This window comes from Pongo abelii, chromosome 10 (genome assembly GCF_028885655.2).
Source record: "Pongo abelii isolate AG06213 chromosome 10, NHGRI_mPonAbe1-v2.0_pri, whole genome shotgun sequence".
NCBI lineage: Eukaryota > Metazoa > Chordata > Mammalia > Primates > Hominidae > Pongo > Pongo abelii.
Window position 1 is genome coordinate 70,609,533 of NC_071995.2, and position 24,456 is coordinate 70,633,988.

At 34.1% G+C, this 24,456-nt stretch overlaps 1 protein-coding gene across 2 annotated transcripts in view; it reads left to right on the forward strand.

The window, feature by feature from the left end:
- Window positions 1–24,456, forward strand: part of TRHDE (thyrotropin releasing hormone degrading enzyme) — a 392,470-nt gene that overhangs the window by 261,351 nt on the left and 106,663 nt on the right. For both annotated transcript variants that reach the window (XM_002823522.6, XM_054527400.2), the window contains exon 7: window positions 9,861–9,926. In XM_002823522.6, the coding sequence (XP_002823568.4) occupies window positions 9,861–9,926 (66 nt within the window). The remainder of the gene's footprint in view (window positions 1–9,860; window positions 9,927–24,456) is intronic.

Below are 24,456 nucleotides of genomic sequence, written 5' to 3' on the forward strand. Positions count from 1 at the left end.
TTATAATATTTGTACTTTTGAGAATAAGACTCAATAAATTAATTCCTTAAATTCAATTTTAGTAACACATATTCTTTTGATTTTATTCATTAATCTCATGTCAGAGATTAACTTAATGAAAAAATAATTAATCTCTTTGCTATACTCTTTTATTGATTTTATATATTGCTTCTATATATTCTTTTAGATTTCTGTGAGAACTTTCACATCATCTTTGAATTATGATAATTTACTGCTTTATTTTTTGAATTTCATTTGTTCATTCATTTTATTATACTTTTGAATGGAAATATTAGTAGAGTGAATTCTTATTTTCAACTTTAGGAAGAATGCATCTCATGTTTCACTATTGAGTATATTTTTTAAAGATTGCCTTTATTGTTAATGGTCCCCTTCTTTTCCTAGTTTATTAAGATATCTTATTATTTTGAATAAGAATGAATGAATGCTAAGTAATATTAAATGGTTTTCCTACATTTGAGATGATTAAACAATTTGTCTCCACTATTAATGCAATTAATTATAATATAATTTTTGCTATTAAACAATTATTAAATTTCTGGAATGAACTCTACTTAAATATCTTCTCTCACTTCATAGAATATATATTTTATATATATATATTATATATTGTGTTATCACGTATAATATATAAACTTGTCTTTATATTAGTCTATATTATATATGTGATGTTTATCCCATCAATTATGTATATATTTGCATACATGATCATATGAAGGATATTGGACTATATTTTACATTGTCCAGTTTGCATATCAGTTACATAGCGTCATAAAAATGTTGAAAAGCTTGTACTCATTTTCAATTCCTTTATAGTACTTTATCTAAAACAAGAGTAATATGTGACAGTGTTTCCTTAAAAGTTTATTTGCCTGTAAAACTGTCCTGGATTGGTATGTGTGTTTGTTGTTGTTTGTTTTTGGTGTATTTCTTATTTTTAAACCATTACTTCTGCTTTAGTGACATTACGATTTTAGAGAAAGTTCTTTTTTTTTTTTTTTTTTTTTGTGAGATGGAGTTTTGCTCTTGTCGCCCAGGCTGGAATGCAGTGGCGTGATCTCAGCTCACTGCAATCTCGGCCTCCCAGGTTCAAGCTATTCTCCTGCCTCAGCCTCCAGAGTAGCTGGAACTACAGGTGTGCACCACCACACCCAGCTAATTTTTGTATTTTTAGTAGAGGTGGGGTTTCACCATGTTGGCCAAGATATTCTCGATTTCCTGACCTTGTGATCTGCCCTTCTCGGCCTCCCAAAGTGTTGGGATTACAGGCGTGAGCCACCATGCCCAGCTGAAAATACTTTCTTTTAATCTGAGTTTTCATATTTATTAGTATATGTTTCTAGAATATTCTTATTTTAATTTTAAAAACTTTTTTCTATAGCTATGTGCCCATTTTTAGTATTTACATTATTTTATTCTTCTTTTCTTCTTTTCTACCTCGATTACTTTCTTTCTTGGAGCTTTTGCTATTTTATTAGTTTTTTCATGGACTCTTTATGTTTTATTTTTCATCTTCTCAACCATTTATTTGTTTTCTATTTTTTTTTTTTGCTTTTATGTTTTATCCTTCTATGTACATTCATTTAATGGTGCAGTATTGTTATGCTTCAAATTTCTTGAGTTGAATGCTTTCATGCAAGTGCTAATTCCTACACTGTTGAAAGTTTTTGTTTTTTTGTCTCTGATATCTGTGATCCTCTTTGAATACTTTTTGGTCTCCTATTATCTTGAATATAGACTACCCTGTTTGAATGCCATTACCTGAGAATACTGAAAAAACATACGGCCTCAGTGAAAGATATATGCTGAATTTCATGGCAGAGGAGATTGATGAGTACCTGGGTATAGGCTGCAATCTCGTAGTCTGGATTGCTGATTTGAAACTAGCAAGGAGTTGGTGGATACTTCGCTTAGCCAGGATCATATTTCATTTGCGATGGAAAAGTTATGTCATTGACAACTAACAGATACGCCAATGGTTAGTTTAAATAATCTAGTTAAACGAGATTAATGTAGTTAAATGACCTACATGTAGTTGTGGGAAGGAGACAAAGTCTCCTCAAAAAATGTATGGTCCCAGTGAAAGATATATGCCGAATTTCTTGACAGGGGAGATTGACTACTGTGTACTGAATTTTTGGGGGCAGGGAGCTAGCATAAAAAGATGATATTGATGATGATGAAGATAACAATACCTATACATACATTTTTGAAGTTTATTATATACCAAACACTGTACCAAGTACTTTATATGAATAATTTAAATCTAAGAAAAATTTTGATGGAAATATTATGATCATTATCATTATTATTAATGGTGGCAGTATAGCTGTGTGGACTATACTATGGTATGGGCTTTTCCTGTGCTTTTAATAATGTATAGAGCTCAGAATATAGGATCAAAAAGGATTAACATTGCAACTGATATAAATAAGCATGATTAAAACATAAGTGTGTAAGGAATGCTCATGGGATAATGGGAAGAAGAGCTTAACCCGTGTAGAAGCTGATTGTCTGGTCACATGGAAAAAAGCATTGGTAAGTAGTGGTGAATCTCATTATGTATGGCCTTTATTACTACCACAGCACTTTTTTTTAAAGTAGAGATTTGGGGGGCAGGGGACTAACATAAAAATGATGATAGTGATGATGAAGATGATATCGATACCTGTATACTTTTTAAACCTTATTATATGCTAAACACTGAGTATCTAGTGCTTTATAATAATTTAAATGAATTCTCAGAAAAATTTTGAAATAGGTGTTCTTATTATTAAAGGTAGTAATATAGTTGTCATCATCATTTTTATTGTTATGTTCTAATTGTAGATACTTACATCATCTCACATGCCTAAGTACATGACAGAACCAGGACTCTTAACGGATATTATGCTTCTAAAATAATTACTAAAATTAGTCTGATGTGGCCCATAGGATGGATTCCTGAGAGTGAGAACACATCTGGGGTTGTCTCTAGGAGACAGTGAAATAATTCAGCTATGCAGAGGTAGAGGCTTGGCCTCAGGAAGTAATAAATCATAGAGGACTCCAAGGCTCCAAGCATGGGTAACTGAAGCAATGGGGCATTAATTCTGCTTTCTTGTGTGGAATTAATTTTCTTTCATCTTTCACTCTCTTTTTTCTCTTGTTCTGTCCTCTCTTTCTGCCTTTCTTTTTTGTAATCAGCTTGTGAGTAAGGGATATTCAGGATTAGGTATTTCTTTTTCTGTTCTTCAGATGCTCAATATAGCTATCATATTATTATGGAAAAAAACAGAGAGGAAAACATGTTTTTCAAAAAACCATGGAGGATTTAAGATATGCTTTTATTCCATACCAAAAGACATGCTTCAGTAACAAATCTTGTTAGAACATTGTTTTATTTCCACACGTCCAGAATTAGTGCAGAAACATCATTTACAAATTTACATTTTAGAAGTACTTTGATTTTGAATCAATAGACTAATCCTTTCAGTAACTCAAAAAGTAACAAGAAATTCTTACTTCATAATTCTTTTGCTAATCAAAGAACTCAACAACTGAGTGAATGGAAGCAAGTAACTTGGACAAAGCACCTAATCCCTTCACCTCAGTCTCTCCTGTATGTCAACGGAAAGTAATGATACGTTATTTCTTACCTTCTCTTGTGCTGGAGGAGAGCAAACCATTAAGCTAAGACATTTGTAGTGTAGAATATATACTAGCCAAAGATTTCCTGAAAGGACTAAGAAGGAAAAGATTATTTTGTTTTGATGGATGTGCTACTTGTTAACTAGAGTATTCTCATTACCAACTTATTTTAGGGACCTATCATTAGTTTACACTTGTGTGGACTTCTGCACTAAAAATGGAGCTACTAGGTTAGTCCAGATTTTCTAAGAAGCAGCAAACATTGTATGCAAAAGATTTATTTGTTAAAGGAGCCAGAGAAGATGGGGGAGCTGCCTTCAGACCACATTACAATTGACAGCCTTTGCAAGGAGAGAGGAAAGGAAGAGGTGTCAGGTTGATAGTTTCAGACTTTAGCTCAATTGCAAAAACACATTCATCCACACCAGTGACGAGTCATCTAGTTAGAGTTATCCATTGGCGGAGTCTCCTGTCTCACTAGAACAGGTCTGCAGTTGTTACACTGTCCTGCTCAGTGATTGGCTAGAAGTAAACTGAGAAAAGAGTGGCCTTTGTGATGGTAAATGCAGAGGGGCAGCAGTGGGAAATCTGAGCAGTGCATTTTCACAGCTGCCACATCCACATACAGTAATAAAAATATCACTATTTTCAATTTTGCTATCCTTTTGTTCTTACTGAACCTGCCGTAAAGAAACTTTATGTCTCCTAGACCATAAACATGTCCTATTCTGCAAGTTCATATCTGTCTTCTATTTTATCCCCAATCCTGGGAATATGGGTCAGGCATTTCAACTATGTCCCATTGAATTAGGTCTTCCTTCATCTTCTTCTGTGAGCATCTCACTGATTCCAAACTCTCAGTAACTCTAAGAATTTCCTTTATTTTTCTAAGTTCTTGCTATGCCCCATGTTTCTAGAGATAGTCATGTAAATATTTTGAATTGGGATCACAAGAGGTCATCTAAGGTGGTTTAAATTACTGATTTTGGAGCTGGGTGTAAGTGGGTTTCTAATTCTGGCTGCATTGTTTACTACCCACGTCAATTTCTGCAAGGTGTGTAACCTTTATGCCTCAATTTTCTGACCTGATAAATAAAGATAGTAATATTTTCTTTTTGATATTATGGCCTTAGCATGTAGTACAAATAGTTAATGAATGACGGATACATTATTGATAACTTCAGCTAGGACTTATGATGTGGTTTGGCCCTGTTTCCCCACCCAAATCTCATATTGAATTATCATCCCCACTTGTCAAGGGAAGGGACCCGTAATCCCCACGTGTCAAGGAAGGGAACTGATTGGATTATGGGGACGGTTTCCCCCATGCTGTTACTCATGATAGTAACTGAATTCACATGAGATCTGATGGTTTCATAAATGGTAGTTTTTCCTGCGTGCTCGCACTCACAAGAAGGTGCTTGCTTTCCCTTCACCTTCCACCATGATGGTAAGTTTCCTGAGGCTTCCCCAGCCATGTGGAGCTGTGAGTCAACTAAACCTCTTTCCTTTATGAATCTCCAAGTCTTGGGCAGTTCTTTATAGCAGTGTGAGAATGGACTAGTACAACTTAAAACTTTTCTACATCTTTCCACATCTTGAACTCCTAATTACGTTTTCAATGGGTTACTTCAAACCTAGTTCCAGTCTTTCCAACTCATGTTATCTTCAGACCACATCTCCTATATTATTGGAAAGTGATGGTCCATCACTTGTTCAGTATTTTTTGAGAGCCAGCTATGTGCCAGGAACAGTTTTTGGCAATGAGCGTATAATGGGGACAGACCATGTCCCCACCTTGATGGAGATTACAGTCTCTTCTGTGCAATGTACTTTCTTAACCTCTGTGCTTTACACTTCAACATCTCTTATTTATCTTTTCTTATTTCTTATTTCCCTTTTCTACCTCAGTCCTGTGTCAGAGTAGATTGTTGTTATTCTTTCCCAAGATTAACCTAAATTCTTATCTAGCTTTCCTGGAATCTTCAATAATGATTTCTTGATTGACTGCGTCTTCAGTTTCTATCTCCACTGGGTCATCTTTTGCTTTGCAGAAAAAAAATTTCTCCTATTTCTACCAAAGAAAATCACCAACAAATCTTTCATGTGAATTTGCTTCTAGCTTTCTCTTTTCTTCCTTCTGTTTTCACTTGGCTTTCACACCCACAAGTCTATTTAAATAGCTCTCTCTTAAATATGGCCTACTATGGCCTTCTCTTAGCTATTATTTTCCTTGAGATCTGAAGCACTAATTCTTAAAACGTGTCTTCTATGACACCGCTTATACCCAGTTTGCCTTCTGTTTTTTATCACAGTATGTCATTTTTTTCTCTTAATGTCATTTCTTCATTGATTTCAATGGATATTTGTTGAGCGCCTGTTACGAGCACTGAAGTGCAAATCATAAAACAGAACAAACAAATAGAAAACAATTATACGATTCTGTTTTCTATTTTTCTTACTAAAGCCTTAGAACTTTTCTCTTGGCAGACTCATCCACTCTAATTCCCAATTTATCTATTCAATCATAACTTTCCATTGAATTTTATTCCTGTGGTTGGACTTGCCCTCTGTTCCTTGGGTTCCATACCTGTTCCTCAAACAGCACATTTACAAACAGATGTATTATATTCACCTCACCAGCACTTTCTTCTAAATTCTGTGTATCTGCTAATGTTATCATCCACTCTAGCTTTAAAATACAAACTTATCTTTGCTCCATTTCTTAAACCTATCTCTGATTTTTATCATTGTTATCATTTGTTTCTGGTTACTTTACTTCTTCCTTGGAGTATGATAGTTAAGTCCCGACTTTTTTGAAAACCAATTTTCCAAATTCCTTAACCCTGGTATTCAAAGTCCTCTAAAAACTGTCTCAATCTTATTTTCCATCTAATCTTCCATTTTCTGGTTTTATTTACTGTCTTTCCGTATAAACTTCCCTACTTGTGATTTCCACTGTCACGCCTATTTGACCACATAAAGTCCATTCCTGTCATAACATGCAAATGCCTTTTGTTTATCTTAACTCATGGAACCCTTATCCATCCTCCAAGGTTCAACACAAATAACACTTCTTTAGACCCTCGTTATCCTTTGTCCCTCCAGATATAACCTCTCCCTCTTCTGAAAACAGTAGAATACTTTCTCTTGTTATTCATTTTATTTTGCTTTGCATCTCATCTCACTTACGAGATTTTGAAATTCTCAAAGACAGAGACTTGTGTCATTTAGGATACCGAACATACCACCTTATTCAATAAGCATGTGCTACAGAAATAAATTAGTTGAGAAGATCTCCCTCTCCAAAAGTGAGGATTTATCACTGAAGTATACCAATGAAGCAATAGACTGTATATCCTGGCTGAATAGCTCCTCTACAAGAACACAAAGTAATTGCTATGCATGCAGAATTTTCTCTTTCTCTCTTATCCATGTCTTACATTAAGGGAGCACCTCCTCTGAGCCAGAATAGGAAGAGGGTGGTACCAAGTCATGAGGACACAGTTTTTTCTCTGGGCATGTTTAATACCTCTGAGACTGATGTGCATGCAAATGGCTACAATGTAAAATAAAATAAAATTTAGGTGGGAATTTACATTAAAAAGATATTCCAGATATAAAAATTGCTAAATGATGAATGGTTTTATAAGCATACTTTTGTGGAATATTCTCTATGAAACTTTAGAAAAATCAAGTAGATATCCTAATGTATCCTTGAATGTTAGTTTAGCAAACAGTGATGAGTTTTCTAGAGCAAGTCTCAAAAATTATTAAATCTTGCAGAAATAGTATATCTACTTTTCATAAAGCTACTCGGGCTTCCTAAATGTCCAGTTTGTTTGACTGGGGCTGGAGTTTTGAATCACAAGGTAATGTAAGTTACAATATTGTAAACAAAGTTTGGTTGATAAACAAATGTGTTAAAGACATGATGAAAAAGGATTCTGAGTTTTCTTAAAAAAAGTTTATAATGAGCTCTGCCTGTGTTAGGGGTTGTGATCTTTGTTATAATCCATACATAGTATGTGCTTAGTATATGTTGGCTAAACCACGACAGTTGGAGAGCCCATCTGTCTATGAAGTTCTATCAAATAAGGATTTTTAAATTCTAGCTTTGGAAAGAAAAGGCTAGTTAAACATAGAAGAGTGCATGCCACTCCAGAGACTATTAAAATGTTCAGATGGGTAACATAGTCATATTTTCTAAAACTTAATTGAGTTATACAATATAATATAATCAGGAGCTAAGTGATATTCTATAACTTTTGAATACTGATTGTACTTCTAGTTTTTCCTTCCTGTTACCACTCTCTCCAGCTTAATTCAGACAGGAAAATTGGTACATTCTTTCTGATCAGAAAGGATTCTTGTGTCATTAGACCATGCTAAATTAATAGTTTTTATAACCTGACAAGAGACCAAGTCATCATTACCTGGAGGGAAACACCTAAATCATCTGAAGATGGCTATTCAGTGCTGAAGGAAAGTTTGAGTTGACTGCTTTAGATACTAAGTCTCAATTCCCAGTTGGCAATGGTCAGGTTTGCTGAGAAATGGACAGTTTCCACCCTCAGGATGGGACAATTATATTGGGAAATGTATAGGAGGAGAGCTTGTCAAGGAAATTCAAGGAACAGAGCTGATATGTTCTAAAGGGAATTCTAACCTAGTCTTCAGATTGAATCATAAATGCTTATGTTTCATGGTCATATACAAATGTGCAGAAGATAAAGAGGAAGAAGCTAAAGAAAGAGCAATGAATGGAAGGTGTGAGAAGAAAAAAAATCAGAAAAGGCATAAAACTATTATATTTCAGCCTATCATTTGTTGAGATGAGAATAAAATACTGACTTGGGGAGCAATTTTGGTGGTGGTTGAAATTTTTTGATACACATCTTTAATGGTGATTCATAGTCTGAGTATTGCACTACATTCAAGTCCCAGAATTCTAGCAAATCATTCTAGTAACAAACTGTGCTGGACAGCAGTCCAGTCCCTGGCTGAATGATTCTATATGTGATTCTTACGATTTTCTTGTAAAAAGAGACATCTTGTCAGAAATGAATTATTGCAGTTGTATATTTGTACTGAGTTTGAAATGGGATGTGTAGTCATAAAGAAATTTGTAACCCCCAATCCAGGCTACCATTTGTATTTAAACATTCATTGCTTACAATCCACTGCTCCATACCAATTCAATTTGGTCAAGTGTCTTCTTGAAGACTTATTTATATTTTACATGAAGATTTGTTATCATCCATACTTAATTGTCATTCCTTGGAATGTTTCATATTGATTACATACCTACCTTTTGCATTTATGTTGTTCTGCCATATTATAATAATGGTTCTCAAGATGAGAGAGACTCTTTTAAATTAGTATTTTCTTCTATTTCTCCAGTTATTTATATTGATCTCATATGTTTTACTTGCATATGGATGTATGCGGCTAAATACAGCCTCAAAAAAATAGGAAATAAAAATGATTAGACAATTTGAAATAATACTGATAGCTAACACTTCTATATGGCTTACTACTTTTCAGATCTAGTTCAAACTGCTTTACATATATTGAGTTATTTAAGCTTTAGAACAGCCATATTAAATATAACTGCTATTAACTACACTTTACAAGAGAGAAAAGTAAGGAGCAGAGAGCTGAAATATTCTTACTGAGTAAACATGGTGAGTAAGTAGCAGACTTAAGATTTGAACCCAGGCAGTCTGACTTCTTGGTACTCTACTCTCTACTTCCACAACTAAACTTTTCTTGGTTAAGGAGTACATTAAGTATCTATTTTACTTCAAAGTTATATTTTAATATGATTATTTATTAACATGGGTATCCTTCCCTGAGCAAATTATGAGATTGTAAGTACAAGAACCATGTTTTATTAAATTTGTCATATATAGTGTTCAATAAAATATTGAGTACTCCTGAATTACAGCTTATCATTGCCATGAGATATTCTTTGTAGAGAACTTCCATTTTGTAGTTGTAGGTTTTACACAAAATTTTAAAATTCACAAGACCAAAAAAATGAAATTGTTATCACTAAGTTGGATGTTGTTTTCATGATACTCCTGTTTCTTAATTATTTTTGAAAATAGAATAGCATGAATGAAGTAGATTAGGTTTGAGTAAAACAACTTTACAATCATGATACTTTGTTGAAATTCTGTTCTTTTTATTACTCTTTCCTATAGGGTGCTGCTTTAATAAGAATGCTGGCTAATTTTATGGGCCATTCAGTTTTCCAGAGGGGTTTGCAAGTAAGTAAAATGCTTTTTATTTTCTTTTACATTTTTCCTTGTCAGTATATTTCACAGCTTAGGAAATGGCTAACACAAAATTGCTGAACTTGGTGGAAAACTTTAAGATGGTAAGTTAAGCAATGTCTTTCTATATGACAAATGAAAATTCTAGATAGGACACTCACGATATCAACTGACAAAACTTGAACGGTTGAACAATTTAGAATCTGTTTGATTTGCATTTTTAAATTGAAGTAATTTTAAGATATGCCAGATTCTAAATGTTCTATAAAAGACTTCCAGAAAGACTGCCTTCTTTTTCTTCCATTTAAAGATTCAAATAAGGTGAAACAAATTTTGTTAGCATTATTTGAGTTATGTATTTGAGAAATCTTAAGGCTATTTTTCAAATATGTACCTTTTAGGTTTTTGTTATTTTGCTGTTGATATACATAGATTATTTGTTCCAAAGGTTTTTAATTGTTTTTATTTTAATTAGAAAATATATTTTTCTTAAAAAAGGAAGAAAAAGCAGTTTTTATCATAATGTGTTTAGAGTATGAAGTATAGAATCTAGGAATGAATTCTTATAAAAGGAAGATTATTAAAATTCTTAAAGCAGACACAAATATATATAAAAAACTTTTATTCCATTGACTCTGCTGGAGTAAATCATGTTCCTAGTAGCTGTGATTGATGAATTATTTATGATGCATTCTGCTACTTAGAAGTGTCCTTTAAAGTAAATTGATGTTCACCTGAAATACAATTATGCTAAGACAGAGAGAGCAATCAATCTTATCTGTTCTTAGTAAGCTTTTCATTTTGAAATTTAAATAAACTATATCTGGGTCCAGGTCATATTTTAGTAGTATAATTCTATCTGTACCCCCAAATAAACTGAAAGATAAAATACAAGGGAAGAGTTAACTATGTTATGACAAACTCTCTCTATATACTTAACACAACAAAAACTATATATAAAAATAAATTATTTGAAGAATAATTTCCCTCAGAAAATATTTTTACAGATGTGTTCCAGCAGGGTTTGAAATTTACTTTAATCAGCTCTTTCCATTAGGGGCACCTTCAGAATAGCTGAATCCATTGAATCTATTTGCTGTATGTTAACGGCTCTATTCTGATCACACAGTTGGGAAAATCTTTTTTTCTCAAGGAGTGTCCTTCATGGATATCAACTATCTGGAGGAATGTCCTTCTTTATCCCCATTCCTTTGTTTTTCCCCATTGAAGTTGTAGCATGACAGTTTCAGAAAATATCTAACTGTTCATAAGGGCAACACAAATTGAATTTGATTTCTTCATAGCAAGTTGATGTGAAATCATTTTCTGTATAAAATTCTTATTGTTTTTCTTCATCTGTGTTTATGGATTTGCTCAGAAGATTGAATAACTACAGTTACGTTATTTGGAAAGGATTATTATTTTGCAACATTTTTGTTCATCCTGTCATACTTTCTATGGTGTGCAAAATATATCAATTTTTAATACATTCTTTTCCACCGACCCACTCTGCTCAGTTTTATATGAAACAGTTAGAATATAGCCTCTGACTCATATCATATTAAACTTTCATTCCAAGCTTGTATTAATGTGTGCCTTTATGCTCTGATACTTGATTTGGTTAATTTTCAACTGAGGTACTCTATGTTTGTCAACACTGCATTTCATTTGCCTGGTGACATCTCATTGATCAGATAGATCTGTATCCTTCAGTACTTCGCTTGCAGCTTTATTTGTACTCATCACTCAAACTGATTTAGTGTATCATCAGCAGTTTGGATTAGTTTACAGTAGATCCCTACATGTAGGTGATAAATTATCATCTCTTGTGCATGAAGATGTATGGGATACATTTTGGAGATGACCTCCTGAACAGACACTTCATGTCGTGGTGCTGAGTGGCCTCAGAGTTGATATTAATATGCTTCCTATCCAGAAGGCCCTGGGGAGTCTTGGTTTACAAGTTGTTGAAAGAGCTAATCTAGGCTGTCAGCACTTATCTCTACTGGAAAACCTATGAATTGTTTTTACATTAACCATGGTTATTTCCATGTTAACAAATGAAAGTTTACTATTTGCAATTCCAAATTGCAGATAGTGTACTTTTCATATATATTTTTATTCTCCCCCTTTTTTTCTCCTTTCTTCTCTTTTTCTCTCTTGCTCTCTTTTCTTCCTTTCTTCTTTTTTTTCTGGGCTCATACTTTAAACTTCATGTTCCACATAGGAACAATGTGTTAATGCTGTTTCTTCTTGATTTATTATCTACCTGAAATTTGTGTTCTCTTGCAATTTATGTATCCTTACGACCCACCTTAAGGTCTCTTGGAAACAAGGTAAACTTTTAAAAAATACATACATGTATATGTGTGTGTGTGTATGTATATGTAATATAGAAAGGTAGTAGGTTTCTGGGTTAGTTCACATACTCATATTTAACTTATAAAGTATCGGTGTAGATTCAACTACATTTTCAATTTTTTATAATGTTTTGTATGGGAATATATTTTAAATTTCAATTTAAACATATATTTTTCAGCAGGAAGAGACTCTAGAGACTTTCTGAGAAAAGTTTTGTTTCTAATAGTTATATTACCCATTGGATCAGCTGTGAGAAAGTTTAGGAGAACAATTTCTTACTGAACAATCACAGCTTTTGTTGGTGATTTGTTGGTGATACCACCAGCAAATTAGCTTCCATTTTAATGTTTGAATTGAAAGTGGAACTGGACTGAATTGAGCTTGAACATTTCTGTGGTTAGATTATGTGTCACTAATAAATATTTTTTAAATGCAAAAATGTTTAATTTTTGCAAATTCTACATGTCTACTGTTCTATGTAATCCATTTCCCAAAATGATAGCAGGCATATTTTGAGAAACATGAGGCAATAGAATAAATAAGGAGAAATAATTCTCATTTCTACCTCCAGTTAATAGTGGTTTTCTGCAAGTCACTAGACCTCTCTTGACCTCTGACATTATAGTTATGAAATGTAAGAGTTGAACTAAATACTGTAAGATTCCTTTTATCTTTTATATTCTCTAAATCTAGGATTACTTTAATGCAGTTTACTAGTTAGACAATTTGGGTTTGATATATTTAATTTGGGACAGCTGTTTTAATTTGATGGACACATTTGTAAACTAGATATATAAGAGTGAGTCCATTTTTTTGAATCTTTAATCATTTGAATATTAAGGCTGTATTATCTGACTATCAATATATATAGAACTATAACTGTAGTCAAACCAGATCAGCATTTTTGTAACAGGGACTTTTTGCTGGTAATAGTTTTATTTTGCTAGTATCAGGAAATGACTTATATTTCCTTGGCTTTTATTTACTTGTTCACTTTCATAATTGACTCTGGATACTTTATAATTTTATGATTAAGCTACAGTGGTTTCAGATGTTATATGCTAAGAACTCTTGAAATTTCTTGGTGATTTTCAGTGTAAATTCCATCTTCTAATGTTGGAATTTCTACTTGAAGTCTTGAAATCTGCTGAAACCAATTCTATTTATTGGTTTTGCATTTAGGTATATTGGAGTTGGTTTTGAGAAGAGCCAGCATCCTCCTTGATAAGTGACATTACAGGAAACTCAAACAAGGGGAATTTACTTTTTCAGAGACAAGAAAAGCTACCACAGTGGCTCAGTGAAATTTAGACCTTCAAGGCCTGCATTCCGATTCTGCATCCTATACTTTCCTTGTCAATACCCTAACTCTCACATAAAAGACCTAATAAATCCATGAAATTTACTTGAGTTGTAATTTTGCCACTCAGAATTTTAAATCATAGTTTTCTTTTTGGATACGTTGATTCTAAGCCTGTAAGAGATACATGATTCTTTTCACATAGTCATAGATCTCTGGTTCCTTGCCAAACCTTCAGCTGAGAATTTAAAGCACTAAGGTTGTTGTTTTGGTTTTTGTAATCTCTCCAGTCTAGTCAGAAATAGCCAAGCCTCTCAAAGACTTTGTAATTCTCTATTCTGTTATAATGTTCTATTGAAACAGTCCTTTGTTTTCCCAATGCTTATTCTTTAGTTTAAGAAACTACCAATGATCATTTAAGAAACTGTTTTGGCCCTGAAAATGATTAATTATCATGATCCTATCACTCATTATTAATGACATTACCTTCTTGAAATCTAATCAAGGCAGGTAAACAATTGTAGATAACCTTCTCTGAGGGTCTACAATCACTTCTGGTACATAATTCTGTAACATACTAAAACCTTTAGTAATATTTCAAGCAGAAAGGGAATTAACATTGGATATAGTCATTTTCTAAAACTGTTGGCAGGGTTATGGAAGTAAAGGTCAGGAAAGCCACTGCCAGGCTTCCAGAAATAAAGACACTTGGGTTTCATAGGGAAGTAATATACATATTCTCAGTTGCCTAGAGTACACCTGAAAGCCACTGGTAATACTTTACCCCTGCCTTCTGCCAAAGCCCACATGCCTGCTCTCTGCTATATGAGCAATGACAACTCCTCCTTCTTTACTGCTATCCATATCTTTTATGTGTGCTTTTCATTTTGCAGAACATAAAGTTGAGCCTAACTAGCAAAGGATTCTTGGAAATGTAGCATTCAAGCTTCTAACCCATACAGTGCACAAGAGTGTAAATGGCAGGGGAAGTGGTGGTGAATGGCTAACAGTCTGACACACTTGATCCATAAATGTCTTTGTTCTATTGATTAAATATTATTTGCATTATTTTTGCAGGTTGTTTTATTACCATATGGAGATTTAAAAAGTATTAACTCCTTTATTTATCTCTTCCTTAATATTGTATTAAGACCATATGATACTTCTCTAGGTAGAGCAGAGAATGTTCTCAGCTGATTTCAACAATTTTACCAGGACATATGATGAGAGATATATGGAAATCAAATCAACAATTACCACATTTTACTAACCTCATAACTTCAGTCCAGTTGCTTGTGGTCTGTAATGTCCAGTTTTCTCTTTGAATGAGTTGATTTGATTATGTCAGGATGAATCAGTACCAGTAATATATAAAATTTGCAAATTTCTAAAGTGATTACTCATAAAATAAGGATCTGGAAAAAAGACGGGAGTTTACTACTGTGAATAATTGTTTTGCTTTTTGATTAACTTAATGAATTTAGCCTTTGGTTTGCATAATCACAACTGTAGGATCCTCATTCCTACCTCCCCAGGTGGGCCAATCCTCCTGGGATAAGTTAAAGTACAGCAGCAGTTTGCCTAAATTGCTTTTGATTTAAGACCACCTCTACATAGGACATCTGGAAAGCAAGATTATGTGTTCTCCCAACCCAGGACTTTCTCCTAGCAATAATTCTAGAGAGTAATGATGACTAAGAAAACATCTTCATAATACATGACCTATTGCAACTTAAGCAGAGTCAGTGAGAAATGCAATAGGCAGGTTGGCAGTAACCAGAAACTGTGTCTTGCACAGAAGCTTAAGTTACACTTTTAAAATATAATATCATTCTTATCTTTAGCACCTCATTTTTGTTTGTGGTATACACATCTCCAAATTCCTTCCTAGGTCATTTGTAAGGACAAGCTAGCAAGATCACTCATGGGTTTCATGCCTATTTAATATTTATACTATTGGAATCTGGTTTTCTCATTAAAATGTTGCAAATATAAGTAGAGTTCTTACTAGTGTAACATTGGGGTGGAATATATGCAGTGCAACCCCACTTCTATCCTCTCTTCCTCTTGGACAGACTTTAGGACCCAGTGTTATTGAATTTCCCTTTCTGTGTGGTACTCGGAGTATAAATGTACTGCAATTTTGCCCTCATTTTTTTGTCTGTCTCTGTAGAAGTTCTTGTTGGTGATTTCACATATCTCCCTGAAATATTCCCTTCTCCTATAAATAAATATTTTATCTAAATTCCTTCTCTAATAAAAATTTCTCACCTTACAGCATCTTTTGGTAATTCTTGCATCTTTCACTTACAGAGTTCTTAGTGCTTGCCTGCATATACATTACTATTCATCCATATACAACAATGCTTATAGTTAAAATATTCATTTGGTCAATAAATTAGAATCTACTTCTTCAACCTTGTTTTTATAATTTAAGTTCAATAGCTCAAATCCTGATTCTACATAAGTAGAATAAGTCTTACTTTTAAAGTAAGTAATTCAAGTAATTATTCCTTTGGGTATGTATCTTTACATGACTTGATTTTTCTTATTTTGTTTTTATGTTTTAATCTCCCTAATTACATTTTTTAAAGATTTTTCAGGAAATAAAAATTAAAGCTGTAATTATGAAATCCTCACATAACATTGATTGGCTAGGTAGCTATTAAAAAATAATTAGTACCTGTGCTATGGCTTTTTCTATCAAACAAAACAATATTGTTTTAATGATTTGAGCCTAGTAGTACCATTCTTCATGTTGTTATGAGTCAACACCAGGGTATTGAAATTATAAAGAAAGATCATTATTAAGCTTGATATAAACTCAAAGCCTAAAATCCCTGTCAGAAATTGAGTCACCTTCCTGCTCAGGCAGTGAGGGTAATTCACCATCATCTAAAATATGGTTGAATAAAGAAAGATTTATCTTGATTACTATTTAACTGCTCTTTTCCATAAGGTAACCTACAACAAGATGTTTGGCTCCAATTATCAGGGTGGAAATTGCTTATGCAAATCAATGTAAGGCAATGAGGTGTGGATAAAAAGCAAAAAGGAAATATCATTATTATTGGTTTGTGCTCATAAAATTCTGATAGCCTGAAGGTAATGACAGGCACAAAGCCGTAGGGATTATTAGTAGCAACAACATAATAACTTGTGTTCCAATGAGGTGTTATGTGGTAACATGTGTATGCAGGATTTTTAGTTGAAAACTGCAGGCTTATATTTGTGAGAGAGTGTTTTGTCCCTTACATGTAGGTTTTCAGATAAGTAAAAAGTCAGAAAATCATAGAGGAGCAGAGACAGTGTGTCAAAGTTAATTTTCTTTCTGAAGAGATAATATTGTGTTTTTATCCAGATGGCAGCCGAATCATACTCAATCTAAAATGAATGACGATAGAAGCTTTTGCTCAAATGTCTCCTAGTTTTGCTTAAAATGCTGTGCAGTTTTAGATATGCTATGGGTAAAAAGGTTAATAAGTTGAAAAGAATTTGATGTGTTCACTCAATGTCGTATGATAATAATGTTATCATTACTAATTTTTTACTTATTGGATTTGACTTAATTGGCATTTAATTTATTAATGACCTAACTATAAAGGAAAATTAATGAGCATGTTATAGAGAAAGAAATATTTAAGTTTGAGAAAAGATTTGATGGATTTCAGAATTAAGAATTCCATCTTTAATACAAACAAATACTTTAAAAAAAGTAAATAGCATTCTGTATTCATATTTCTGGATCAGAGAGAAATAATTTTTATTCATCAATTTTTAAAATATATAGCCACTGATTGAATCTTTATTATTTTGCTTCTAATTTAAAGGTTGTTAACCGACCAATGTGGCTATATAGTATTAACTAAAAAGCTCTTATTTTTAGAGATATATATCTCTATTTAATAATCCTGCAGGCATTTGTCTAGCTCAACAGGAGGCCTCATAAATTTATATTTATTGGTTATCTTTTATCTATTAGTTAAGGGCTCAAGATGTATTACATATTAGCTAATTGGGTTGATATTATAAAATGACATTTTTGGTTATTTAAATGTATCTATGAAATTATTAGACACATTTAGTTGATGTATGGGTGTATCTGTATGTTAGTATGTGTGTAAATGCATGCCAATCTGTAATTATGGATACAGCTACTAAAAACTGTCTGTGACTGTAGACATTGCCATTTGATTAGATTGCTAGTTCAATAGTATAATAAATTTGCCTTAGAGGCATTTTTCTGTAACCTACTTAGCTTCTGCATCAGCAATTTTCTTTCTTTTCCTTTTAAAATTTATTTTTCTTTTCATTTTATGTTCTCTTTTTGGAAAGTGCATGTAATAGCCTAGAACTATATATTTGGAAAGGTTACAAAAATTCCTCCTGAGTTAAAAATATTTCTCCTCATTTACTAATATTTTTATAATTGCTTGACATGATTCTGTTACATAGCTTAGTTTAATACTAGTAATATGACATAGGTGTACCATAATATATTTCGCTTTGTCCATGTTTGTGAGCATTTACTTTGTTGTCTAATTTTTGTTAAATAACACTCTAATAATCTTTACATTGTTGATTTTTTTCTGTTATATTTTCAACTATCTCTTCGTATATATTTTTAGGAGCATAGTATCAATATTTTCTCCAAAATATTAAACTAGTGTATAGTGCTAGAAGTTTGAAAGTTCTCTGTTTATACTACACGAAGTAAACAGGATTCTTATAAATTTTCAAAATAAATTTCTTACTAATTTAGCAAGTAAAAAACTTTTTCCATTATTTCAGTGTATACATTATATCATAAATGAGACTATGAAATATTTTAATACATTCTCTGCTTGCATTTCACCCTTTTCATTTATTCTTTTATAACATTTATCCATGTGTCTTATGCATTAAAATTGAGGTCTTATTCTCTTTTTAGTAACTTTATATAGTTATAAAAGTAACAAACTATAACATTTACTACAAACTATTTTTCCTCTATATTTAATATATAAAAATTATTGTTATGAAAAAATACATTACAAATTAGTGGCTTAGGAGTGTTGCAAAGACTTAAGTTACATATTTTGAACCTGGTTTACAAAAGATTCATATGCATCCAAAAATCTCTTTTGGTCTACCTCTGTATTTTTGTTTATGGAAGAGAGAGCTTCATGTTAGCATGGCACAAAAAGAAATGGTACTTGTTACAATGAATCTAATTTTCTTTTCCAATCAGTCTCCTGTATTCACCTTCTCTCTTCTGCTCAAGGTTTCTCCCTATGATATTTTACTGATCATTTTCTTTTCCATTTAAGAACAATAACACATATAAGTGTTAAAAAATCATTTCTTAATGTTTTATGCTAACAAAACAAAATTATAATTTATCTTCCTATACCAGCTTTGCTTAGTTTTATATATACAGTTCACATACCCCACCCATTAGACATGTCCAGTCATTCATTTATTCCACATGTATTTATTATGCATCTAGTCTATGTCAGACATCATAATAAGTACCAAATATTCAGGGCATGCTGTACACAGCGGATATGGCCCCTGTTCTCATGAATCATGTAACAGGATAAAGGGGACACACGATAGATGGGAAAAAACAAATAAATATATTTTTTGCTCAATGTGAAAAAAATGCTAGGAAGCAAAAAATAGGATGCTGTGAGAAAGCATAGTGAGTGGGTGGTTGGAGCAACCCTAATTCGGGTGTTTAGGGAATCCTTCTTGAGAAGATGGTAGGTATGCTGAGGTCTGAAGGAAGAAAGATGGGGGTCAGGGAGATTTCAAGAAGAGGGAAGAGCCCTACAAAGGGCTAAGACAAGAACTGAGCATGTTTTAGGAAAAGAAAGAAACTGATGGATGAGTAGAGTTAGTAAGAACAAGAGGTAGGTAAGGTGAGCAGCAGCCAACCATGCAGTGCCCAATAGTCTGTGCTAAGAAGATTCCATATTATTCCAAGTGCTGTATTAAACAGTTTTAAACTAGATATGACAAGGCTCTATTTACATACAGAACAGTTCTCTGGCTAATTGTACTAATATGCTGGGATTGGGGCAGTCAGCATACCAAGAAAGGGATTGGGCAAAAAAAGTGAGGAGGATATTTTCATATTCAGGTGAGAGATTATCAAGGCTTAAATAGTTCATAGAAATAGAGACATAGATGGATCTCAAATGTTTTTTAGTGGTCGAATACAATGGGCCTAGGGATAAATTGGGTGAAGAGTGTGGTATGCGAGATAAGGAAGAGAATGTAATCAAGAATGATTCTGAGGTTTCTGGGATGAGGACCTGGAAACACGCCTTGAACAACTGTAACAACTGGAGGTTAAGAGAAAAGGAGGAGCCCGTGGAGGTGACTGAGATGGAACAGCTAGAGAGGCAGGCAGAGTACCAAGGGCATCATGTCACAAATGCTTAGAGAAGAGCTTGTTTCAAGAACAAGAAAGTGGCCAACAATGTTAAATGGAGGTAGCCTGTAAATTCATCGATTTCAGTGGAGTAGGTTAAAGAGTGAATGGGTAGGTTGTGAAAATTTTCTCCCGTTTTGTAGGTTGCCTGTTCACTCTGATGGTAGTTTCTTTTGCTGTGCAGAAGCTCTTTAGTTTAATTAGATCCCATTTGTCAATTTTGGCTTTTGTTGCCATTGCTATTGGTGTTTTAGACATGAAGTCCTTGCCCATGCCTGTGTCCTGAATGGTAATGCCTAGGTTTTCTTCTAGGGTTTTTATGGTTTTAGGTCTAACGTTTAAGTCTTTAATCCATCTTGAATTGATTTTTGTATAAGGTGTAAGGAAGGGATCCAGGTTCAGCTTTCTACATATGGCTAGCCAGTTTTCCCAGCACCATTTATTAAATAGGGAATCCTTTCCCCATTGCTTGTTTTTCTCAGGTTTGTCAAAGATCAGATAGTTGTAGATATGTGGCGTTACTTCTGAGGGCTCTGTTCTGTTCCATTGATCTATATCTCTGTTTTGGTACCAGTACCATGCTGTTTTGGTTACTGTAGCCTTGTAGTATAGTTTGAAGTCAGGTAGTGTGATGCCTCCAGCTTTGTTCTTTTGGCTTAGGATTGACTTGGCGATGCGGGCTCTTTTTTGGTTCCATATGGACTTTGAAGTAGTTTTTTCCAATTCTGTGAAGAAAGTCATTGGTAGCTTGATGGGGATGGCATTGAATCTGGCTAATATCCAGAATCTACAATGAACTCCAAAAAATTTACAAGAAAAAAACAAACAACCCCATCAAAAAGTGGGCGAAGGACATGAACAGACACTTCTCAAAAGAAGACATTTATGCAGCCAAAAAACACATGAAAAAATGCTCACCATCACTGGCCGTCAGAGAAATGCAAATCAAAACCACAATGAGACACCATCTCACACCAGTTAGAATGGCAATCATTAAAAAGTCAGGAAACAACAGGTGCTGGAGAGGATGTGGAGAAATAGGAACACTTTTACACTGTTGGTGGGACTGTAAACTAGTTCAACCCTTGTGGAAGTCAGTGTGGCGATTCCTCAGGGATCTAGAACTAGAAATTCCATTTGACCCAGCCATCCCATTACTGGGTATATACCCAAAGGACTATAAATCATGCTGCTATAAAGACACATGCACACATATGTTTATTGCCGCATTATTCACAATAGCAAAGACTTGGAACCAACCCAAATGTCCAACAATGATAGACTGGATTAAGAAAATGTGGCACATATACACCATGGAATACTATGCAGCCGTAAAAAATGATGAGTTCATGTCCTTTGTAGGGACATGGATGAAATTGGAAATCATCATTCTCAGTAAACTATCACAATAACAAAAAACCAAACACTGCATATTCTCACTCATAGGTGGGAATTGAACAATAACACATGGACAGAGGAAGGGGATCATCACACTCTGGGGACTGTTGTGGGGTGGGGGGAGGGGGGAGGGATAGCACTGGGAGATATACCTAATGCTAGAAGACGAGTTAGTGGGTGCAGCACACCAGCATGGCTCATGTATACATATGTAACTAACCTGCACATTGTGCACATGTACCCTAAAACCTAAAGTATAATAATAAAGAAATAAATAAATAAAAACAAAAACGAAAAAAATAAAGAGTGAATGGGAATGTGGAAATGGAAACAGTATGTAGAATAAAATTAAACAAATTTTTCAAGGAAGGAGATAAGAAAAACAGGGTCAGTTGTGGGGGGGGGGGATAAAGGCTAAGGAAGATTTTTGTTTTATTTTTAAAGATGAGAGGGAACTGTAATGGTTTTAAGCTGGCAGAGAAAGGAGATGATAATGTTGGAGAAGTGAGAAATAACTCCAGGACCTTGCTCATTGAGAAGGTGAGGCACTTGTCTTTAATAGGAGACTTATCTCCAGTAAATTTGGAAAGCTGGCAATGGGGAAATGAGAGAAATCCTTTCTGATGACTTATATTTTTTCAGTGTTTTTTGAGAGAAGGTCAGTAGCTGAATGAAAGTGAAATGAGAGTGGGAAGTGGAGAAATTTGAAAATAGAGAATTCAAAGAGTAGAAAGGTACTTTCTGACAGTTTTGAGTTTCTGTTGGAATTTGGTGATTATGAATTTATCGTAAGCTCAGCTTTTCAATGGCATGATTTTCTTCTGCGATATTCAGCTGTATGAGTACAGGTTTAGATAAATACTTGGATTCCTCCAGGATTGGGATTTTTGCCAAGCTACTATAATTGAAGGACAGTACAACAAAAAAGATGAGGCTTTTTCCCAGGATTTGATTAAGATGATCTATGAAATCTAATCTGGATACTCAGGGAAGAGAAGACAGGAAGAATCTGATAGACAAATAACCCACCATTAATAATAATAACAGTAAGATTAGTGTCTTTATTGCATTAGTGCCAGCTTGGGTAAGTCTCTTTTGTGCTGAGTCGAATTTATGTGCCCATTCCATGAACTGCCCATCAGGGGTCTTGTCATCTCAGTAGAGCTCTGTGAAAGACAGGCTGCTAGACCCCACAACTTGGAAGAACTGTCCAAAACCCATTACTTTCCTGTATGTGGAAGGAAGTCTTCTAAGCAGCTTTCCAGAAGCCTAAAGGAAGTGTTGTTCTTAATTTTTCTTTTCTTTTTCTACTGCTCCACCACACCCCCCACCCCACCCAGGCAATTTCCTCCTTCAGGTTAGTACATATAATTTTCTTTTCTTTCCTTTCCTCTCCTCTCCTCTCCTCTTCTCTGCTCTTTTCTTTTCCTTTTTTTTTTTATTTTTTTATTTTTTATTTGGAGTTTCACTCTCGTTGCCCAGACTGGAGTACAATGGTACGACCTCGACTCACTGCAACTTCTGCCTCCTGGGTTCAGGCCATTCTCCTGCTTCAGCCTCCTGAGTAGCTGGGATTACAGGTGGCTGCCACCTCACCTGGCTAATTTTTGTATTTTTAGTAGAGACGGGGTTTCACCACATTGGCCAGGCTGGTCTCGAACTCCTGACCTCAGGTGATTCAAGTGCTTCGGCCTCCCAAAGTGCTGGGATTACAGGAGTGAGCCACCGCTCCTGGCCAAGTCCATATAATTTTCTTATAGTGTCTCTAGAACGTTTTGGCTTCTCTTGGAGGGAAGATTGAAGAAGACTTTTGACACTAGCCCTTTTTTCCCATTTATCTTGCTATTAAAATAACTGAAGTTTCCTGGATTCTTTATGTGGCTGGTATTTTTCTAAGTCGTTTATTTGTTTTATATCATTTTCTGTGCATACCCTTATCAGGTAAGCACTACATTATGTACATTTTTCAGTTGAAGAAATTAAGGTTTAGAGAAAATAGATACTTTATTCAAGATCACATGACTGGTAGGAATCAGCCTGGGTTAATACCTATACCTAGTTTATATATACCTTCTTTCTCAACTAAATTACATTTCTTCCCAAATTGTCACCAGCACTGGGGCTGAGAGAGCAAAGAGGTGGGAGAGGGGAACTCTGTGTACATGCCTGCAATCAGTGGACAACTTGATTTACAAGAAGCGGTCCATTTTTACCAACCAGGATGTAATTTATCTATTTTGGGAGTGAATGGTGATCAAAGCCCTTTATCAGGGTATTCAGAAAAAGCAATTCACAAATTTCATTTTTACCAATAGATTCACTTTATGTCTCAGTAATATTTCATGCCAGCAGCAAAAGTGAGAGGTAGAAATATTTTAGTACCCCAGAACTCCTCTATAGACTATGACACTTACATTATTTCACTGACAGGTGTAGGACCCTGTCACCTTGTTCTGGAATGGCATACAAATCCTACAGTGGAAATATTGTAACTCTGGTCATGTGCCTGCATGTTGAGGAATTGGTGGTATGATCTATAATTACAACATAGGAGATATTTGAAAACAAAAGTGATGTGAGAAGATGCCATTGTCTGTAATTTAAAGCAAACAAGCAAGAAAAACTTTCATGAGCTGGCAGGTTGTTTTGATTTAAAATATTGTGATGTTCTACTATATTTAGCAGCCACTTATAAAAATATACTTATTCTTACAAAATTTACATTAATTGGGTGGAGTAATGGATTTGTAGAACATGTAAAATGCCTTTTTTGTTCCTAGCAAACTATCTAAATACTCCCGTATCTAAGCAAGCCACTTCTAAAGGTAAATTTAGGGTAAACACATTTACAAATTCAGAATCAGAATGGCATACAAACCATGGAAACTGACTTTCAACTATTCTTCTTCTATCTCTCCAATAGCTTTCTTTCCTAAATCTGTCATCTCTTTCTTTCTTTTCATGTCCGGTGGCTTGAACTGCTATACCTCAAAAAGTTTAGTAATCGTTCTTATTATACTGTAGTTACGTCTTGGAAACCTAATATA